Source organism: Epinephelus fuscoguttatus, linkage group LG9 (assembly GCF_011397635.1).
Source record: "Epinephelus fuscoguttatus linkage group LG9, E.fuscoguttatus.final_Chr_v1".
Lineage (NCBI taxonomy): Eukaryota > Metazoa > Chordata > Actinopteri > Perciformes > Serranidae > Epinephelus > Epinephelus fuscoguttatus.
In genome coordinates, this window is record NC_064760.1 from 45,440,186 (window position 1) to 45,464,049 (window position 23,864).

The 23,864-nt window shown below is 42.4% G+C and overlaps 1 protein-coding gene and 1 pseudogene across 1 annotated transcript; both read right to left on the reverse strand.

Moving 5' to 3' along the window:
* The window catches only part of LOC125894217 (uncharacterized), a 136,695-nt pseudogene that overhangs the window by 70,260 nt on the left and 42,571 nt on the right, over positions 1–23,864 (reverse strand).
* LOC125894710 (uncharacterized) lies at positions 568–3,312 on the reverse strand. Its single transcript, XM_049586297.1, has 2 exons — positions 1,376–3,312; positions 568–876 (listed from the first exon to the last, which is right to left on the reverse strand). Exons 1-2 carry the CDS (start codon positions 2,043–2,045, stop codon positions 860–862), a joined length of 687 nt encoding a protein of 228 aa, XP_049442254.1. The 5' UTR covers positions 2,046–3,312; the 3' UTR covers positions 568–859.

Below are 23,864 nucleotides of genomic sequence, written 5' to 3' on the forward strand. Positions count from 1 at the left end.
GGTGAGCACTGCTGCATTTTTGGCGTTAAGTGTGACACCCTTGCACTTGACCTGCGTTTTACCAAGTTTTGTGCAGTAGGCGTAACACTTTGGACCCCCAGACACAAACTCTGTGATATAATCTTCCTCTGGGAGCCCGCACACATCACCGTCATTGATCTCGTCGGTTAAGTCACCCAAGTATGAGCCTAGAGGGGGAACCCAATCACCTGGGCCGGACGTGAAAATGACGCTGTCCGTGTCACAGTACAGCACATGCTCCTGTAGCCTGTCCAACAAGTCATACAGCATCAGCCTAGCATAGGCGGTGGTCATAGCCCCTATGAACACATTCACATCATTCACTCTGGACGCCTTACCATCTGCGTGACACCACTGGACAATGGCCACGTCATCGGATATAAACCCAAACTGACGACGCCATAATGGTCGCTGAACATGAGCTGCGTGAATCTCTCCGGTTCTGTAATTAACTCGCAGGAGGGCATGTTACTCCGCATGCTGAATCTGCCCCACAATGAGTTCAGGAGAAGCTTGTTACAATTCCTGACCGCCTTGTTGACACAGATTTTGTCAGCATCGAGTAAAATCCCCTCCTTTTCATGGTAGTCACGTATGTACTGGGCTTTCTCTGCAGGAGTAATGACATGCCCGGGGTAGCCTGACGCCTCCTGCTTACACTTCAAAAACGTCTTGACATATTCCTTGAACAAGGTGTCTGTCTTGTTTGGGAAATGCCACACTTCATCAATGCAGACAATCTGGTACCCCTTCTCGACAGCCTTCTGAAGTTCAAACGAGACCCACACACCTGACAGCTGTCGCTCGGCGTCAGTATGCGCACAGACACTGGTCTGGTTTAACTCCTCAGCACACCTGCCACACAACGGAAACATGAGCCTTTTGTGACACCTGTAGGGCAGTACGGGGTGGTACAGACCTCTGGGAGGAAGCACGGTACACTTAACAAACCCGAAATAGTTTTCTACCGGACCAAAATCTCGGTGGATAATTTGAGGGTGTCCAACCGGTATTGTTTTTGACTGTACAGTAGGATACAGGCTTGTGAAATCGTAGTATCTGATTTTCTCATCTGCGTTATCAGCCTTGTGGTACATCTTGATGGCGTTTGTACGCCCTCCAAAAAGGGCTTGTCGTGGGTCGAGGCGTTCTTTGAGCCTGTAAGTGTTGAGGTGCGCCTGAACAGATGGGTCTGAACGTTTTAGCGCCTCCCACTCACATTCCCACATCACCACCACACGCAGACCATGCACACTTTTCAACGCTGATATTTTTTCACAGAATGAGTGGTACAGACTGCCATAGGGTTTTTTGGTGACAGGATTTACTTCGGTCTGGACGCAACACTTGACACGTCCGTGAAAAAAGCATCCCGCAAACTCGTAGCATGTGTTTGTGGCCCTGTTATACCCATCCACAAAAAACTGCCCAAATTGTTGCTCACCGTGGTTCAAAGCGTGTCTAATCTCGGAGCCTTCTACCCTGGCCATGTATTCCAGCCACTGCATAGACACCTCAGAATAGGTTTTATTCTGCCGTGTGTATGCGCCTTCATACGTGAGGGCAAGGGTGTCTTTGGGTAGAAAACGCGTTTTGAAAACGCCCATGCAACTCGACGCCAGTGTCGTGAACGCGAACGGGTCGAGGTCTGTGCACCTGATAAATGTCTCACGATAAATTAGACAGGCCTTGCGAAGCACTTCTACATCATTAACACAGTAGTGGCGAATTTCTGTCTGGAAATCAAAGGTTTTCTCACGGACGGTGTCATACCAGATCATAAACCTATGCTTGTCGCTGTCAGACATGGTGTTGTACCCGTAATAAGAGGGGTCGGGGTATTTCCCCACATAGTACTCGTTCGCCCTGGTGTTGAACTTGTGCGGAAAATACCCCTTCTCCATGTCCTCAAAACCCATGGCAGCCGGTGTCCTGGATAAACGCATGGGTAGAAAGCTGAAAGAATCGATCCAGCGTTGCTGGAACGCCTTGTCATACATCAGGATGACCCTACTGCCACACATGGTTACTGTGGGAGGGATCCCCTGTTGCACAAAATATTCCAGCAGTATGTAATTATCAAACCCAGAGGCGTTGTGTGCAATAAATGTGTACCCCTTATATTTTGGCTGCCGGTACCGTTTAACAAACGTGTCAACGCATTTCAGGGTGTTGAAACAAAATTTGTTTCCTCTGTGTCCATAGCACACACAAAGTTTGCTTCGTGCTTGCCCTCGTGATAACGTGTCTCAAAATCAAAAAATATGTATTTTGTGTGTGGGTTTTGTTTTTTCAGCGGCTGGATAAAACATTGGTGTACAGCATCGCTCTCATTTAGGCCCTCGCCACAGTGTGTGCACTTTGGTGGCTTGCATTTATGCTGCGTTCTTGCCGCATTGTAGGTTTTACCACACTCTTCACAATATTTCACTTTGTCACACGGCGCTGCGTCGTGTTTAGAGTGAGGGTGTTTATGCTGATTATAGCAGTGTCTGGACTTGCAGATTCGTTTACACTCTGTACATTTTACAGTGGCCCCTGTGTGCATGTGACACTGTGTATAACAAACATTGCAGAGGTATTTACAAACGTGCTTAAACGGTTCTGTGTATGAACCGTAACAGTAGTCACACACATAGGTCCCGCCAAAGAAACCGGTTTTATTTACAATCAGGTAATAATGGTCATTGTGCAGGTACATCCACACAGTGCTGGCGTGTACAGCGTCATGGGTTTTGTAACACTGTAGGTGTTTACGCCCTGAACCATGGTGGAATACTACGATTTTTATGTTTAAGTGATGTTCAAATTTTGTGATATCAGAGAGCGACACCTTGTGGGTTTCATCAAATCCTACAGCGCTATGCAGTTGTTTAGCATACTGCATTTTATCAGTGGCAGACAAGCTTTCATTAACAAAATGGGCGAGACAAAGAGAGAAACAAAGACTGTTCTGAGACCCGTCGTTTTCAGGGTTATACAGGTGCCTTCCCTTCTTAGATAAAATTTCATCATAAGGGATGCTTCCTAGCCTCAGTCTAGAACCACCACCACTACTACCCCGTGCCACAGTCACAACAAACTCCAGATCATCATCTGTCAGCAACGTGTCATTACTCTGCACAACTTGAGAGACCACCTCCAAAAACTCGTCAGCGTTATATGCGTTGTCAGAGCTTAAAACAGCCTGCACATCGCTGGCTAGAGATGGTCCTCTCAAAACCACATTTAATACACTACCTGCAGGAGAGTCCTCTAAGGCTGCACCAATCACGCATGACAACCTCTCTCTAACACCGTCAATTGCCTGGGTGATGTTATCAAGACTAACGCCTCTGAAATCGACCCTCTGGCGAAATTCGCAGCGTTGAATCTAGGTATGTCACGGACACGCAACTGTGCACCGCCTGTACTGGTAGATGGAACAGCAGGTGTTCCTTCTACCGGATTTCCTGCGCCGTGTTGACAGACCATAGAGTTACTCACAGAACCGACAGCAGCATGTTCAGCACAGACCCCGCGATCACTCACATTCACACCAGAGACACTCACGGTCCCAGAACTGATAGCAGCATGTTCAGCACAGACCCCGCGATCACACACATTCACACCAGAGACACTCACGGCCCCAGAACTGCCAGCAGCATGCTCAGCAGAGACCCCGCGATCACACACATTCACACCAGAGACACTCACGGCCCCAGAACTGATAGCAGCATGCTCAGCAGAGACCCCGCCATCACCCACATTCACACCAGAGACACTCACGGCCCCAGAACTGATAGCAGCATGCTCAGCAGAGGCTCCATTATCACGCACACATTCACACGAGAGACACTCACAGTCCCAGAACTGACAGCAGCGGCATGGTGATGCTATATTATCGTTGTCACTGTTGTTATTATTAACACCGATTTCTACAATAACATCAGCATTAGATGTAGCGGGAGTAGCAGCAACACCAGAACCTGAACCACAAGCGTGTGATGGTGATGACGCTGATGATGATGGGCATAAAATTCTGTCTCTTAAAAACAGTGCTGTTCTCTTCTCAATCCCCGAATTCTTTTTATAATGTATCTGGACCAGCGCATAACACTGCTGTGGCTAGCCAATACATCTGGTCCAGAGGGTGTGTTAAAACGTTCCCTAACTGTACCTGTCAAAGCACGCCACCCCTCTGTAGTGCACTGGGACGAATGGACATTATCAGTAAAATGTGTGCTTTTGTCATCGGTGTCATAACGAGCATCCCGACCTGGGTGCTCATTCATTTTTAACATTTTCCTCGGTGGTGCCATTATCTACGTTTACTTAACAATGTGCTCCTGTTTTTCTATACAGTGCGTCTACTAGGTTATTTATTGATGTTGTGATTGTGTGCTGTAATTCAATTAAGGTGCCGACGCCTGTTTAAGCAAATGTACCTGTGTATTAAGGGCTCTGTAGCGCCGTTAGTTTTAGTGCTCCTAATCAGGTTTCGCCGCTTGCCAGGAGGAGGTATCGCGTCTCGGCAAATCTTTTCTGACGCTGTTCGCGCCTGATTAGCCTAGCCTGATGCCTGCACCTGATTTTGAGCAATGCGTTCTCTCTTGCTAGAACAGCCACTGGGGTGGGAGAATCAGAGGGTGAGACAGGGTCGGTAATAGGCTGAGGACGGGTAGGCAGCTGCTGGGTGGAGGGCGGGGACGTATGGTTCAATACACTCTCAACACCAGCATCAACAACTACACCTACACCTACTGGATGAGGCAGGGGGTGAGGGATAGGCCGAGGAGGGCTGGAGGGATGGCTTGGATACGCATCAACAAACACTACACTCTCATCAACATCAACAACACCTACTGGAGGAGGCAGGGGAAAAGGGATAGGCTGAGGCGGGCTGGAGGCCTGGCCTGGATGTACATCAATAAATGCTATGCTCTCCTCCTCACCGTTTTCAACAACAACGTCAGCAAAAACACTGGGAGGGGGAGGATATGAAGCGGGTATAGGTGATAATGTCAGTAAGTTGGGTAAGTTACTGTGTCTGTAATCACCAGTACTGTCTAACAGATCATCAAAATCTGGAATATAGTCAGCACCTCTTAATAATGTGGGGATTGTGGGGAGATTCCCCACACACACACCTCTCCCCGCTGCGGGAGCAGAAGCAGCACCAGTATCAGCAACGCCAGCCTTCACAGGTGTACTCGTAGAAAATAGATCTTACTTCGTGCTGATGCTGTAGGCTGGTGTTCTGTGGTGGGAAGAGCGACTCCTGCTGACTCCACAAAGCCTCTGTAGATATTCCCTCGTGAAATAGCCGCCGGTGCGGAGGAGGAGGAGGAGATGGCCCGTGTTCCTCACTGATCGATGCCCTCTCACGCTGCTGGGCGTCCGCTGTTCCGCCGACTTCCTCTCGACCGTTAGGAAACGAGATCACAGACTCCCCGACCTCCTCGAATGTGCCGTTGAAGCACTCCTCAACAGCCGTTGGACACCGCCCGATCCTAGTGCGCTCCCCGCTTCACCCGCAGATAATCCCTGGACAACCAGTAACGCAGCTACCGCGGCGCTTGTTTCTTGCGTGGCCGTCAGCTCAGGCGGTTGAGCACTGTTTATTAAAAAAAATACAACATTAACGTTATCATTATTATTAATATTATTATCATTATTAGGCTGCTATTATTATTATTATTATTATTATTATTATTAATAAATAACGACGTGTCTTATGTGAGAAATCCTTGTCCTGACGGTGTAACCCTCTGGAAATTTTCAGCCGGGTAGTCCTGGTGAATCGCCCAGGCACTGTTATGGAAAAAAACGAAAAAACAAACAAAACGATATGTTAGCAGTATTCTGTATCCGACACATATTAACATAATATTCATATAAAGTAGCGTTAAAACATTGTGTCTTACGTGTTAAACCCGCTAGAAAACTGATGGAGGGGTCTCAGTGGCCTGCGCTGTGCACTGTGGAGAAAGAGGAGGTAAAACAGATGTTTGCAATGATGCATAAGCATTCCCCATTAATGATAAATAAAATATAAAAATAAAACAGTCTTACGGTATAAAATCTCTAGCAGCAGCGGCTGGAGGGTCTGTTCTGCGCCTTTTCAACTAAAGTGAGAGTCTTTGTGCTGCAGCTGGAAAGTAATACCATTTATTTAGCTTAGTAACACACTCTTTAAAATAATAATAATAAAATACATTCATTAGATCAAGATTTAAAACGAAAATACATTCGTTAGATTTAGAATTTAATAACAGTAATAATGAAAATAAGTAAACACACACTATCACACACACACACACACACACACACACACACACACACACACACGCACGCACACTACGAAATGATATGTTAACTTACGGCTGCTGCGGCGGGGTGCAGGGGCATGGTTTTCAACTCCGGAATCGTCAGCAGCTGGACCTAATGAGAAATACTTTTTTTTTTTTTTTTTGTAGTTGTTGTTTTTAGAATGTTTTTTTCTGAGAAAAATTAAGTATCTAGAGAGCAATGTTATCCAATATAGTTTAGGCACGCTTACCGTTAATTGAAGCCATTGTCCGCAGTAAAAGCTGTAGAAAAGGGTCCGCTGTGTTTCACGCAACCTAGACTTTTTTTAAAAAAGATCCTCTGGTTCCGGTTATGGCGGCTTGCTGAGTCGACGCATGTAAGACTGCTCTGCTACTCAAACCTTCAAATCCTTTCTAAAAAGCTCAATTTTAGGCGTCATTCGGCCCAACTACAACACGAGGGTTTAAGAAAAACCGATGAGACAAAGGAAGACAAATCGCGGCCGGACACAACAAACCAGCCTAACTAATTTTGCAACTCCAACTGCCAAAGCCAAGCTCACCGCTAACAGTGAGGCCATGGAAACTAGCATTGGCGCTAGCCCAGACGCTAGTGCTAGCCCCGAAAAACAGTCGGAGGGAGACATTACTACTGCCAGGGAGGAGTCCGGTACCACTTTGACAACAATACTGGCAGCTATTAACACCATGAAGACTGAGTTCTCATCCAAATTTGATGGCATCATGTCCGCGATTGAAAATATAAGGAGAGACATTACAGACTGCTCAGAAAGAGTCACACAGGCAGAGTTGAGAATCTCAACAACAGAAGACAATGTGACTGCGCTCCAAGAGAAGGTGAAAAATCTAGAGGGGAAAAATAAAGACCTGGAAGAGAAAGTATTGGACCTGGAAGCTCGATCACGTCGCTCCAATGTACGGCTTGTTAATTTACCTGAGGGTGCGGAGGGTGAAGACACCTGTGGATTCCTGGAGAGCTGGATACCGGAGGCGCTGGAGCTAGCGCCGCTCCGGGGGAAAATTACGGTGGAAAGAGCACACAGGCTTGGACCAAGAAGACAACATAAAACTAACTCCGCACCTAGAACCCTCATAATGAAGTTTCTAAATTATAAAGACAAAGAAGCGGTGATGAGAGCGGCTAGGGCGAAAAGGCAGGTCCTCTACAAAAATCAGCCGGTGAGATTCTACCAAGACATGGCAGCAGAGACGCACAAGAAGCTAAAAGAGTTCGAGGAGGCGAGGCGACAACTCCGTTCACTGGGGCTCCGGTACGGTATGATCCCCCCTGCCCGGCTTATAGTTACCTACAAGGAGCGATCACACATCTTCAACAGCGCCGACGAAGCCGAACGCTTCATTAAGAAGATCCAGTCGGATAATGATCCAGACTGAGGTATTGATGAATAGATGACACCGTAGGAAATGTAATCCAAAATTGCTGATGGAACATTTTTCTGACATCTTGATACTGTGTAGAGGCAGGAGTGGAGTGTAGAGTGAAAGTTAAGCTGTTACACTGAATTCTGATCTCTCTCCTTCCCCTGTCTATTGATAATGAACAATTTTCTGATTTAATATGCACTGTTTAATTAAGCAAACATGGATGCGTTTTTCGTTCACTGGGCTGTTTTAAAAAAGAATTTTCTGAATTACAGTAGCAGAGTAGCTACACTTATTCTGTTTGTTGTTTTTGTTTGGATTTTTTACATCAGCATAGCTATACTGATCCTCACGCTGTGTGGACCAGCTCTTTGCTTTCTGGAGGTTCAATATATGAAGGTGGGGGAACACCTGACGGGGTAACATTCAGGTGGATTGATGATGGCAGAGGGAAATAATTTGGTTTTTTGTTCTTTTTTTCCTTTGTTTGGTCTGAAATTACTCAAAGTGTTGGGAAAATTCAAAATAATTGGTTCATATGTCTGTTGATCTTAAGGTTAGAATTACATCCTGGAACTGCAGAGGGCTACAAAAAACAAAAAAGGTCAAACAAGTTATGAACAGGATTAAAATATTACAGTCTAATATAGTTTTCCTTCAAGAAACCCACCTAACACATGAAGATGAGCTTAAAGTAAGGAGGAGGTGGAAGGGTAAAATTCTGTCAGCTCCTTTACCTCTCAGGCAAGGGTGTCATGATTTTGATTCATGATTCTATTCCACTACAAATTCATAAAGTTATCAAAGACAAAGCAGGGCGATACTTGATTATTCAGGGAAGAATTCTTAGGGAACAATTAATTTTGATAAATATCTATGCTCCAAATACAGACGAACCCAAGTTTTTCCAAAACCTATTTCTTACCATTGCTTCTTTACCTGGTGCTTGTATTATGGCAGGTGATTTTAATTGCACCTTAGATCCACGGAAGGACAAAAGTTCAGGAGTGGACCAGTCACATCCGAGAAGCAGGGGTGTAATTCATTACTTCATGAAAGAAATGAATCTAATTGATGTTTGGAGGGAAGATAATCCCAATGGGAAAAAATATTCATGTTACTCTGGTACACATGAGTCATATTCCCGCATAGATTTCTTTCTGGTTTCAGCACTACTAAAATATAAAATAAAGGAGGTCTCCTATGACGCCATACTCCTGTCAGACCACGCTCCAAATTCTTTAGTCTATTATGATCCCAAATTGACTAGTGATATTCCCAAGTGGAGATTTAAAATAAAATGGTTAGCAGATACTGGCTTTGTTACTTTTCTAGATGAACAGATTAAGTACTATTTTGAAACAAATACAATAGAAGCCTCAGTAAGTATCAGATGGGAAGCGTTTAGGGCCTTTATTAGGGGACAAATAATTAACATTACTAGCTCTAAAGCTAAAGAAACCTACAAGAAAACAAAATCATTAGAAACAAAAACAAAGAAATTAGAAGATGAATACTACCAGTCGGGTTCTCAAGATGCCCATCAAAGATTACTTCTGTTAAGAACACAGTATAATGAAATATCTACAACAAGAGCTTTATCAAGCTTATTACGACTTAAACAGACATTCTACGATCAAGGAGAAAAGCCTGGCAGAGTGCTGGCATGGCGTATCAAACAACTTCAGAATGAAAGACTTATAACCTCATTACAAAACGACGATAATGAAAATATTGTCGACCCACTTGAAATAAATGAAAACTTCAAAAAATTTTACGAAAAGCTTTATAGCTCAGAAATAGATCCAAATATATCTGACATGAGTCATTTTCTGGACAACATCAACATTCCCAAGATATCAGAAGTAATTAAGGGAGAACTAGAGAAAGATATAACTTTAGTGGAACTATCTGTAGCCATTGACAGTATCAAAGGAGGGAAAACCCCTGGACCAGACGGGATTCCCATTGAAGTTTACAAAATGTTCAAGCATAGACTGATGCCACCATTATTAGAAATGTTTAAGGAATCTTTTCACAATGGAATCCTTCCAACATCTTTAAGGGGAGCACTAATTACTTTGCTGCCAAAACCGGGCAAACCGAATAACAAATGTGAAAACTTTAGGCCAATTAGTCTTTTAAATGTGGATTTAAAAATCTTGAGTAAAATAATAGCCAGGAGACTTGAGAAAATAATTCCAAATATTATTGACAAAGATCAAAATGGCTTTGTACAAGGTAGGCAAGGCTTCCATAATGTTAGGAGAATTCTAAATATTTTATTTGAGGAAAAAGGAGCAGCAGATACAGCATTACTGTCATTAGATGCTGAAAAGCTTTTGACAGAGTGGAATGGCTCTATTTATTTGAAATCCTCACACGTTTTGGCTTTGGAGAAAACTTTAATAAATGGATAAAACTACTTTATACAGAACCATATGCTGAAATCATGACTAATCGTAATATATCCAAAACCATTAAGATACAAAGAGGATGTAGACAGGGAGATCCCCTATCCCCTCTGCTGTTCATTATGGCTATAGAACCACTGGCAATAGCGGTAAGAACGCACCAAAACATAACAGGCATATCAATTGGACAGCAGGAACACCGTCTGGCTCTATTTGCGGATGACATAATAATATTTCTTAAAAAGATGGAAAAATCCATTCCTGAATTATTAGAACTCATTTATGCATTTTTTTGCATTTGGAAAAAATTCAGGATATAAATTAAACAAATCAAAATCATCAATAATGTTCTTAAATCAATTAGAAAGTAAAAGTCCTCCTAAAATAGCCACTCAGTTTAAAATTGTGGATTGCTTTACATACCTAGGCATTCAAATTGTCCCACAACTTAAATATACTGTAGCCAGTAATTATGAACCATTACTGCAAGAAATCTCAATGTTACTGGACAGGTGGACACCCATACCAATGTCACTAATAGGAAAAATAAACGTCCTTAAAATGAATATACTGCCCAAACTATTGTATTTGTTTCAAAATCTTCCACTCCCTCCTCCAAGTAATCTGTTCACTCAACTTAAAAGATTGTTTGTTAGATTTTTGTGGAATAACAGACGTCCCCGGATACGACTGTCACTATTGTACTTACCTTATGACAGAGGAGGACTTAAATGTCCCAGTCCACTCTGGTACTATTGGTCAGCACAATTAAGAACACTGTTGTTTTACTTCACAGAAAGAGATGCTCCTCTCTGGAAAGAAATGGAGGAGCTCCAGCTAAGTCTGCCCCTCCCAATATACCTGTACTCAGCAAGCACTAAAATCCTTAAAAAGAGTACAAAAAATCCTATTGTGAAAAATATGATTGTAGTGTGGCATCAAGTTAAAAAATATCTGAGAGAAATGCCCTCTCTCTCTGTCTTCAGCCCAATATGGGGAAATGACTCCTTCCCTCCAGGCAAAACAGACGGGGGATTTAAATCTTGGGCTACTAAGGGGCTAGGAAAAATAGGAGATCTTTATAACTCACAAAAGGTGCTGATGACATTTGGAGAAATAGTTGATAAATTTAACATACCTTGTAATCATTTTTTTAAATACCTACAGTTGAGAAATTTCATTAGAATACACCAAAATCAAACATTATGCATCCCCGAAATGTCTACTATAGAAAAATTAATGAACATGAATTGTTTAGGGAGGGGTTTAATTTCCAAAATTTATAAATGCCTGGTAGATGGAAGTACAGAAACATCTGCAGGACGGCTGGGGGCATGGAGGGAAGATCTACAGGAGGACATCCCAATAGAAAAGTGGGAGGAGGCATGCTCTAAAGCACAATCGAGAACTACTAACACCCGCCTGAAATTACTACAATACAACTGGTTGATGCGAACGTATATCACTCCAGAAAAACTTAACAGATATAATAGCGCTATACCTGATACTTGTAATAAATGTGAGAAGGAAAAAGGTACATTTTTCCATTGCGTTTGGCAATGTACGGAAATACAAAAATTCTGGCAAGAAATAAAACAATGTATTCAAAATATTTTACAGATTCAAATACCCTTAGTCCCACAGTTATTTATATTAGGTTTATATCCAGATAATTTGAAGATTAAAAAATATCAACGAATATTTATAGACTTAAGTGTGTTAATGGCAAAGAGAGTAATAGCCCTCTCATGGAAAAACACCAGAAGTCCAAGTGTAAGCAGGTGGCTGTCTGAGCTATCTACAACTCTTCCCTTAGAGAAAATTACATATACAATAAAACATCAACAACATAATTTTCACCAGATCTGGGACCCCTTCATTTGCTATGTATTGAGAACAGATTTGTCACATGTGATGGAAGAGCCTGGGGACATGTAAACAGTGGCACTTTGCAGTACCTAATATTGCAGAAGTATGTATGTATGTATATATATATATATGTATGTGTATTTGTATATATATATGTATGTTTTTTGTTCCTATACAATGGACTAACTCACTAACCTGATCCCCAACCAAGAATTGGAATAATTTGAAAGGGCGGGGGGTGGGGGGGTTGACACGTTTGTTCAAGACATGTAATTGTATTTCTTTGTTTTTCGTTGTTATGTTGTGATAACAATAAAAAGAATGTTGGTAAAAAAAAAAAAAAAGATCCTCTGCTTGTTTCACTGGGATTTTTATACATTTGGGTAAAACAATAAACAAACACGACACACATCATAAAACCCTGATTGGTTGTTGGTCTAGCCTTGCTGTATGATTGGCTACTGTACTTTCTTCACGTGTTTTGCCCGGACATGTCTGAACATTTATTACACCGAACAGATGCTGCACAGCAGGGGGGTCGTTGTAAAAACATCCGTGCATTCTTAATTCCTCTGATCTCGGACATCCTGGCGCCATGCGCAGTGGTCTGGGCTAGGTGAGGTGTTGAGTCAACACTTGTCGCTACTTTCCGGCGAGGTGATGAATCAACACCTGTCGACATTTTTCCGGTGCAGGGGCGCAAGGAGGGGCTTTTGATTAGCCAATAGTTAGGGTTTCATTGGAAACCAGCCCCCCCAGAAGGAGGCGCTATGTTTAACCAATGAGAGCAGGATTTCATATGACGGGAGGGGCTTTTGATTAGCCAATAGTTAGGGTTTCATTGGAAACCAGCCCCCCCAGAAGGAGGCGCTATGTTTAACCAATGAGAGCTGGATTTCATATGACGGTGTGGGGGGGGGGGGCGGGGGTGTTCACGTGCACGCACGCACGCACGTCTCACGTGCACGCGCATTTCACATGCACGCGCAAAGCTGGTCCCCTTATACTACTTATAAGTTACAAAAATGAAACACATTAGACTTCTGAGCATTTATACCACCGACCGAAATTATACATTTTGATACAGACAGGACATATTGCAAAACTCTGTAAAAGTACACCAAAACATACATTTTTGTTTCCAAATATTTATTTGAAAACGAAACCATTCATACGGTCAATAAAAAAGGTCAATAAAAAAACATTTTTGTTAATAATAAAAAACGAATGTAATCTCAACAGTGACCGCGCCAGCCGGCGGGACTGCGGCACTTGGAGGGGCGCTGTAATCCTGGCAGTCCTGGTGTAAAGCACCACGGACAGTGCCAATGCATCTAATGCTGTAGCTCAGAGGCTCTGATGCCTGAGTCAGAGCATGTGAGCGGAGCTGGAGCTGCCTCAACCATAGGTTATTGGTAGGAAGAAAAATGGCTGCTGAAAAAACTGTCACTGTCAGCTGCATCCAAGCACCGCAATGATCTGCCAGACCATCATATGTAACTTCATTGTTTATGCTGCCCGTGTGCTCAGAAGCGCACAATGAATGCATTTTTGAGTAATTTCCGAGAAGTTATGATAAAATAAAAAAATATTACAGACTATAGAATAGGACTGACAACCTCTCCAGTGTCTCATGTCAATTAATTAACACCATTTGTCAGCTTTTGTAATGCCTTTTTTTTTTTTTTTTTTTTGCTGCTGCGCTGCTGCTGCACTGTGTCTCCAGTTGAAAGTGGTGATTTGCTAAATACATTCTACAATAATAAGAAAGAGATAATGTATAATGAGCTGGTGAATACTGGGAAAATAACTCCCGACAGGGGAATAGAACTTCTATTCCATGGCTAATTATCAGTTAAATAAATAATTTGAGACAGAATATTGATTAATTATATGATTTTTATTGATTTATAAATTAAATCGGGAGGAGAGAAAAAAAAAAAACTACCGGCAACGGCTGAATCTGCGCTACAATAGCTACAGGGAATCAAGAGAAAATGAAAAGAAAATAGCCTAACAATGCATGTAGGCTATAAAGTGGACCAAGATGACCATGACTCAAGATTTTCATGCTCACCAAATATGTTAAAAGTTATATCATGAAAATACTCCATCTCTGTATCTTGTAAATTATTATTTTGAAGTGGTAACGACTACATTAGCCCAATTAAAAAGTAACTGTTGTACATAGCAACGGTCATTACACAGTAATATCAGACCTCTGAATGCCGCGACTGAACAATCAGAATACAGCATTTAATAGAGCCGTGTAATAAATTAGATTAACTTTTGGTCTATGATATTGTTGGCTATATTACGAATTTTAATGAAAAATTCTTAAGAATAAAAGAAATAAACACTGAAATAGTTAGTGGAAACTTTTTTTAATTGATACTCCACCTCTCTGACATACTAACAACACACACACACACACACACACACACACAACATTGGAAACGGTTCAGCCACAGTGCCGCCAGCTGGCGTGGTCACTGTTGAGATTACATTCGTTTTTTATTATTAACAAAATGTTTTTTTATTGACCGTATGAATGGTTTTGTTTTCAAATAAATATTTGGAAACGAACATGTATGCTTTGGTGTACTTTTACAGAGTTTTGCAATATGTATAACCTACCTGTATGTATCAAAATGTATAATTTTCAGCCGCTGCCACGGTTGGAGGTAGACTATAAATGCTCAGACAGATGTATTGTCTCTGTGTGTTTTTACATCTATTGTTGCTTTTAATTTGCAGCTATACTTTTAATGAAGCTGACATGTCATGACAGTCAAGCAACCCGCCCCCCCCCATACCCTGATTGCTTCAATGACGTCATCAAAGCGAAAAAAACGAGTCTGTTGATTTCTGCCACATTGACGAGCGATTGCAACTGAGCGATGAAGCAATATCCAAGGGGTGAACCGAGTGACAGTGGAAAAAAAAAAAACAGGTCCAGTGTGAACACACCTTAACCTTTTAGGCAATCATGTTTCTTCGCACTTCAAGTGTTAACAAAATAAAACTATTTACATAAAATAATGAATATGAAAAGCATATATATTTGTCAATGTTAAAAAAATGTTAACACTTACCTCATCTATTGATGATAGGATTGTTGTTTCCAGTTCTACATCTGACACACGTCTTTTTCGCCTGAGTTGGTGCTGAGCATCTCGGCATGCGTTTTGCCATCCTCAAAAAACTGTCCGAAAATGTCACAATGATCCTCCAGTCTGGCCATGATACTAGCTACATTAGTTTATTTTGCTGTCTGCTGGGTCGGTCTTCCCATAACGTTAGCTATGGGCTATTCTGGCGCCTCTATGCCCAGACACCGGCCCTCCTCTGCCTCTGGTTGGCTCCAATCCTGACAGTCATGCTAACCAATCAAACCCACAACCAACAGCAAGTATTAGCCAATCAGGGGCAGAATAGGGCCGGTCTCTGGGCGGAGAGGAGCCCATAGCAACCTGATAGCAACGGTCTGGTCACTTCCAGTGTTATGGTCATATCCGGGTCACTCAACTTAGTTTAGATCAAAAATGGCAAAAACGGATAACGACCATTATCCGATTTTGGTAACACTTCATAAGTCAGCCCGCATTTTAGAGTGTACCTCTTGCCCGCTTTCCCAGGAGTTAGCGTATAACTCCTGGGAACTTACATGTACTTTCCCGGGAGTTAGAGCATAATTCCTCCCGGTCACTTACCACATACTTTCCAGGGAGTTAGTGTATCCCTCGCGGTCATTTACTTCATACTTCCCCGGGAGTTAGAGAATCCCTCACGGTCACTTACCACATACTTTCCCGGGAGAATATAACTCGTCACTTATGTAATTTCCCGAAACTTATGGTTTAATTTCCTCATATGAATCTGTATATATATGAAGTGCAATAAAAACAAATGCTTTTGCCCTTTGCTCATGGCAGTTGATTCAGTCACTTTTATGTAGCCTATGTGTCATCAGGCAATTTCACCCACACTCCAGGGTTTTAATATTTATGTTTTGTTTACATTTCACTGAATGAGTTTGAATAGAAAGTGCAGTATACTTTCTCTGTACGTAGAGTTTATTTCTTACAATTTTCCCGTATCATCCCTCAATTGTCTTCCAGTTGCTTGAATGTTTGTTTGTTTGTTTGTTTTTACCTGTCTAACTACATCGCTCTGGCATAGTCTTATTGATCAAACAAGGTGTCAATCACAGTCACTCTGCTTAGACCAGCTGTAATTGGTCAAACAGGGAGGTGCACACTTCCCATTGGTTAAAGGTAGAAAGTCCCACCTCTCAGTGAGGAGCTTGTACTCATAGGCCCAGGAATGACACGAGCAGACGACAAAGAGAAATGAGTGAAATTACACAATGTCTATGGTGAGAAATGTTGATGCAAACACAAAGCTAACACTCCTAGATACTCGCAGGAGACGTGAGGGAGGAACCGAGGACCTGTGCGATGGAAGTTTTACCGCGTTTAGCAACGTCTTGGTGAGTTAATGCTAACACACCTGGCGAGGTTAGCTCGTGCTGCAGATGATATCGGCGCCCGCCGCTGTGTAAAGTGTGTGCTTCCCTCTATACCACACTAACCTGGCGTTGCGACCTACTCGTAACTGTAAAGTGCTACAGTTGTTTTTTCGTTGAGGTCATTGCCGTTTGTATTTGTGTTAGTAGTGTACTGTATACATTTGCACCACTACAGTTGGTTATGGATGTTATTAACGATGAATAGTCAAGCGTAATACAGTATGTGTACTGGTGTAGAGTTTTGAAATATGTGTGTTAATAGCATACATGATTTTGTTATTCATAGTTAAGTTGAAAAATGTTAAACAAATGGTTAAAAACATTAACTTTGTAGTTGAAAAGGAAATACGTAGTATTTGTAATTGATTAATAAGCTTAATAATCACAAGTTATGGATTAATAGGCTAATAATTCATGATGTGAAATGTAAAGACAGGATAAAATATTCCATGCTGAGAAAAACTGTACAGTTAAAAGTTATTCATCTGCTCACTTTTTGTTACTGTGATGTATTTATGTGATATTGATTATGGCCATAAAACAATTGAAGTTGATGATGCAAAATAGTAATAGCTCTGTTTCTACACAGGTGAGGTTTTTGAGATCCTATGGAAAATTACATGTGGATTTGAGATTCTACCTGACGAGAGAGATGGCGAGCCACCCATGAACCTGATCTCTGCCTTGACCCAAGGAGTTGGATCAAGATCACCTATTATCCACAGGAGCCCATCGATTCTTCTATCTCCATCACTTGAGCGTCACACTGTGTGGTAGTACTATCACAACGACCTTTTCCACTTGACTTGTGACTTAAAAAGTGCATTTGTCACAATAAAGGATTAAAACTAAACTGAACAGTTTATAACAGAAGGAACAAAACTGAACTTGAATAAGACAACCAGTAGAACTCTGTTATTTTTTGTCAAGGACACTTTGATTTGTCTTTGTATTACTTTCTGGTAATATTGTTACCTTGTGAAGCATTGAACTAACTGTTTTTAAAGGGTTTACATCTGAGTGCCAAGCTACAGACTAAGGACGGGCAAACAGTGCAAACTTCATAATCCAGCCCGGTCTCTTTAGTTAGTATATACTTAGGTGGAAAGTACTGCCTAGTTTCCCTGTAAGTTTTGGGGAAATTACCTAGTACTTTCAGACTAAGGACAGGCAAACAGTGCAAACTTCATAATCCAGCCCGGTCTCTTTTGTTTGTATTTACTTAGGTGGAAAGTACTGGCTAGTTTCCTTGTAAGTTTTGGTGAAAGTACGCTCTAGATGTGAGAACAGCACCTACCAAGTGGTTTCTGTGTAATTAAATAATAAAAACATTTTATAACTTTTCATGACTCATTATTGTGTATTTTAAGACATACGTAGGCTATATTATTACATAATTGCATTGTTTGTGTTTTGTCCTCGGATGGCACTACAAGACTTCCATAGATGTGCACTTGAGAGGGGTAAGTTTACTTTGTACTCCAGCCTGCCCGTTAATTAGGCAATTCGCAGAATATAGACCCATTTCTTGACATATTCATATTCAAACTCATTCAGTGAAATGTAAACAAAACATAAATGTTAAAGCCCTGGAGTGTGGGTGAAGTTTCGGGAAACTCCCGGGAAAGTATGTGCTAAGTGACTGCGAGGGATACTCTAACTCCCGGAAGGTATGTGGTAAGTGACCGCGAGGGATACTCTAACTCCCGGGGAAGTATGTGGTAAGTGACCGGGAGGAGTTATACTCCAACTCCCAGGAAAGTATGTGATAAGTGACCGCGAGGGATACTCTAACCCCTGGGAAAGTATGTGGTAAGTGACTGGGAGGAATTATGCTCTAACTCTCGGGAAAGTACATGTAAGTTCCCGGGAGTTATACGCTAACTCCCGGGAAAGTGGGCAAGAGGTACACTCTGAAACGCGGGCTGACTTAGGAAGTGTTACCCCGATTTTTCCATTTTTCATTTGAGCACAAAATCGGAAATCGAAAAAACGAATCCTTATCAGTTTTTTTTCATTTTGCTTTTGTAAACAAATACTGAGAAAAGGAGTCATTTTTTATTTTTTTTATTTTTGGTTTTATTTTGAAAAACGAATGATACACGGATCGGGATGCAGTGGTTTTACCAGTTCTTCTTTCAGGAGGTCTGTGAATCAAATGGTTTTACCAGATCATATCCTGGGTCATTTTGGCTCAACAGTGTGAATTTCAGATATGTGGTAGTCTCCTAGGCTGAAAAAACAGGGGATGCAAATCTCGGCAGGTAATAAATACACCTCTGCCGAATAATGCATCCAGGCTGTAATTATATTTCAGGAGGTCTGTGAATCAAATGATTTTACCAGCTCATGCAGATCTCGGCATAACACTGGCCATGCTCCTAGCATGAGAAATATGGACTTTTCACAATACTGGCACTGGTTTTAAAGGAAATATCAGCAAATTTATGGATAAACTGTTCGGAGATCACAAAGATCATTCACAGTTTTCAGTGACGTGACCCACGCAGCTGGAGGGCAAAACAGCGGTTCAACGATACAACTGGACACTATACAGAGCAGCAATAAGGACTGTTAATTTCCCCATCTATCAACCCACGAATACTTATGTCATCTCACTGATCATTAACTAAGAGACGTTGTCAAACTACACGTTTTGGGTGATTATTATCAGTATCCAGCTTTTTTTTTTCTTGCCGCTGTATTTCAGTCACTGAAAACAGTCCCTGTCTGGAGGATCCCTCGCCTAAAAGCCCAGATCAAATCTTTAAAACTACAGCTGTCATTTGGGAGGTGAAGGCAGGGTTTCCCCCATCATTATAACACTTGCTCAAGTCGAATGAACTGGGAATATAAATAATATAATAATAAATAAATAAATATAATAAAAAAAAACTCTGCGTATCCCTTGAATAACATCTCTAGCTATATCGCCGCCGCCACAACAACAACAACAATAACAACAACAGCAACCTCCTTCTACAAACAAATGTTGCTCGTAGTTTTCTCAGCATGTGTCAGTTAGTTCACAAAAGCAAACATAATGACTCACTGTTAACTGGTAAGTTAGTTAGTTGCATCCTCTGACCTGCTGCTGTTGCTGCTCATAAAACGTACAGTTCATAGTGAATCCGTCTACGTTAGGACAATAAACAAATATAAAATAAAACGCTGGCACGCACACCGCTTCGGCACATAGGCTACTGAAGCAGTGTGCATACAGGACATGCAAGTCCGACACTCGATATTGTAGAAAAATAATTCAAATGGTCGGGAGCTGGGCCAGTTAGTTCGCGACCTCGCTCTTCTCCTCTCAAACGGACTTTCTTTGTCTTCCATTAGATATCAAAAACTCAAATACTCAGAGGTAAAAAAATCACTGGAGACACGTAGAATCAGATGCAACTGAGTTTAATGTGCTCGCAGGCAACAAACACATCACAACCCAATGAGTCAAGCTCCGGAGCAAGACCGAAATTTCTTTGTTTGCGCTCGCTCTTTTATCGTAGAATTTCTGCTGAGTCATCTCTTTCCCACTTGGCTCTGATCGTAACGATATCCCACCTCTGCTGAGTCACTTTTTTCCCACCATAATGGTGTCATATTTCTGCTGAGTAATGTTTTTCCTAGATCTAAGACCGCCTCCTCTTACTAGGGTCATTCTCAGGACAAGCTGTAATTCCCCTAATTTTCCTCTAGTGTTTTCTGAACCCATCCTCATGCTATTTTTAGAAATGATTCACAGTGAGTCCTAGGTACTTCTCCACCACAATGCTTAAGTGCACAGTGAGTGTGTGTGTCATAAGAATACATGAAATATGTGTAATTTGTCAGTTGCACAGATTATATTGCTTCAACACATATCTTTTAAAGGTCAACTAAAAGGTACAGTATATGTCTTCAGTAAATCAGTACATTACACTACATTCCCCCCTTTGGGGCTACATAGTCCCATACAATAATCAACATGAATCAAAAACATAACAGAGGAAAAATATATATTCCCTGCTGTGGGACTTGAAAAGTCCCATACTACAGAACCATTATCAGTATACATCACACATAAACAGTCTCGGTAATAATTCCCATAATCTAATTGCTCTGAATGTTATTAATGTAGTGGTGTTTGGATACAAGAGTTATACTGGGTGCTCTTGCTGCCATTTTCCATTGCACGCATGATTAATTACAATAACCTTCTCATATACAGGTCGCAGTAAGCAAGGTACATAGTTATCTTTGCTGTTAATGCCGCCTAGTTACTATCCATCGGGCTCATAGGTGGATGTGCCAGTCATCCTCAGGCGCGGTAGGGCGCCACCTGGTCCCTCAGCATCTCGATTTCCTGTTGCAGCTCGTGGTGGCTGACCAGTTGTCGCTGTAGGTCATCCCTAGCCTGGGCTCAAATGGGGCTGGTCCTCTGACATGGCTGGGCGCTCTTGGTAGGCCAACCCTGGATTCTGCTGCTTTGGATACAGGGATCTCCACATGCTGGCCATGCTCTGCACCAATCTGTGTGTTAGAAAGGACATTGTTTAGTTCAATTCACTTCCCTCCTTTTCCTCCTAATTGCCCCGTAGGATAGATAACCTATATAATGTTAATCAGTTGATTGTTAGTATGGGTTTGGTAACAGCAAGGTTTTTCCTGAATCTATTGCCAATTATTTGGTTATTTCCTACCCTGAATCGGCTCTCCCTCTATACAACCTCGTATTCTCCTTCATTGGCTCATATAAGTTTATATTGTCAGTCATATTCTCACATACGTCCGTATTATCAATCGTGGTTTCATATAAATCGTTTCTTTTTTCTTTTGGGTGCATAGGATCTTATCCGCGGTTTATCTAGTTTCCACAATTCGCCTTTCTTGGGGAGCTTTTTCTGCTGTTGTATCAGCATAATAAATTGTCCGTGGCCGTTCTCATGGCCCTTCTTATCAGGATCTGTACTAGGGAGGGCCGAGTCCAAATATTACTCCTATAGTCTGTAAGATTTTTCCAACAGAGAACTTTTCTAACCAATCAAGAATTGATGAGGTTTTTAGTGTTCCAATTGGAATGTTGTACTTGTTGGTCTCTGTCTACATATGTAAACTTGAGTCAGGTTACCATCTTCACCTATTTCTGAGCTGCTGCTTTCTTCTCCCTGCTCTCTTTCTGCCTCTGCTCTCTCTCCTCTCTCTGTTCTTTCTGCGCTTGGGCCCTCATCATCAGCCCTGCAGCTACCAGGTGGCGACTCATGAGCTCCATCGCCAGCCACTGAGGATGGGGTGTTTTCCTCTGAGGTGCTCTCTGTCGACACCCTCTCTGGGTTGTTAGCTCTGCAGCAGTGGTTAAGATGGAACCAAACGTCCTTACCTTCAACTTTCAAGGCAGTTGGTGTAGCTAATATGACCTTGTATGGACCTTTTCTGCGTGGCTGGTCCTCTTCCTTTCGAACACCTTGACGTACACCCACTCTCCAGGAAGTATGCATTGAAGGTCTTCTGGGATTTCGACCCTTCTGTCCTTGGTGGTGCCTTTCACCTGCTGGAAGATAGCCCTATGGATACGGGTTAAACTTAAATAATCAAACATTTCGCCCTGTAATTGTTCCAGGGACGGTCCCTCATGGGGACCTCTTAAGTAAGGTAGCGGCATGGGCCGGCCCGTAAGCATTTCATGCGGTGTTAGATGCGTGATTCTGCTAGCTTGTGAGTGCATTGATATTAGTGCAAGCGGTAAAGCATCCACACAGTTAAGTTTATTTCCACTATCTGCTACTATTTTTGCTATTTTGTTTTCAGAATCCCATTTGCTCTCTCTACCACCCCCTGTAACTGAGGGTGGTAGACTGTGCCAAATGTGTGTTTTAGTCCCAAAGCTCTCTACTTCTTGTAGATCTCTGTTTTTGGAACGGGTTCCATTGTCGGTTCTGATTCTTTTGGGAAACTCATGCGTGGGAATGTATTGATTGATCAGAAATTTGATTACTGTCTTTGCATCCTCTTTCTCTCCATACTGTGAGCTCCTCTGGAGGCTTTCTGCTGTTCTGCTATTAACATATTTACATCACAGGGCGGCAGGAGGTCATGCACTGTTCTCTCTGTTTGTAGCATTACATACTGCTGACTGTATCCTGCCTTTCTTTTGGCTGTCACATCTGCTGCGTCATTCCCTCTGGAGACAACTGTCCCTGCTTTGTCGTGACCCTTGCACTTAATCACTGCTACCTGTGCCGGCTTCATCAGAGCCTCCCGTAGTCTCCTCAAGTCCTTCTCATGCTTAATGGGGGTCTTTGCTGCTGTTAAAAAGCCAGATCTGATCCGCTGTGTCCACATGGATCGCTCCTATGACATAGGCAGAGTCTGTGTAGATGTTCACTCTTTTCCCTTCTGACCATTCTAATGCTATAATCATTGCTTGGAGTTCAGCCAATTGAGATGATTCTTTTCCTGTTACACTTTTGTGTAATCATTTCCTCAAACCCTGTCTCTGTCTGTCTTACCCTGCTGCTTTCAGTCCCTCCGTTGGATGTCTAAAACAACATCCATCTGTGAATACTGTTTTTTTTTTTTTTTTAATACACATATTGCCTAAGTCTTTTTGCATGCACTGTCAAGGATATGTGAGGGGAGGCTTCCTTCGTCCCCTCATACTACTACAATTGCTCTGAGGTCGGTTCAACAGCTGCAGCCACTCCCCCATTTCCCACCAATATGCAGGTGGATCCTATCTCCCACATTTTCCCTTCTATCTCATTACAAGATGCCTGTTGATATAGCTCGTTGCCAATCCTGTCATAATAAAGAGTTACATGGAGGGGATTGGGAGGAGGGTGTAGGGATTTAATGACTGAACCCAGGAACGCCAAGACTGATAGAGAGTGCCAATGCCAGGCGTCTCCGTGGTTTCTGGCTCGAGAAGGCCCCAGCAGATACCAGCTCAATGTCCTTCAGCCTTGGGGGAGGTATCCGCTGATAAAAACATTTGCGAGGAATGCACAGTTGTTAACGAGCAGTTCACAGTGTAGCCATTTGGGAAGGTCACTATCAGCCCATCCGGGTGCAGAGTATGGAAGCTCCACACTTCAGCAGCACATCTCTCCCCAATAGATTCACAGGGCATGACAAAGAAGAAACATATCTGCGTGAAAATGTCTGTTCAGCCTGGAGTATGGTGGTAGTGAGCGGTTTGGTGAGCGGCAGATTTTGTGGTTGTCCCGAGAACCCAGTTAGTTCAACTGCTGAGGATGATATTTGGTGTTTAGACACAGGGAGATTCAAGGTGGCTCCACAAATAAAACACCCTCTACCGTCCTGACCCCCTCTTGGGCCGCCACAACCCCCACCCCT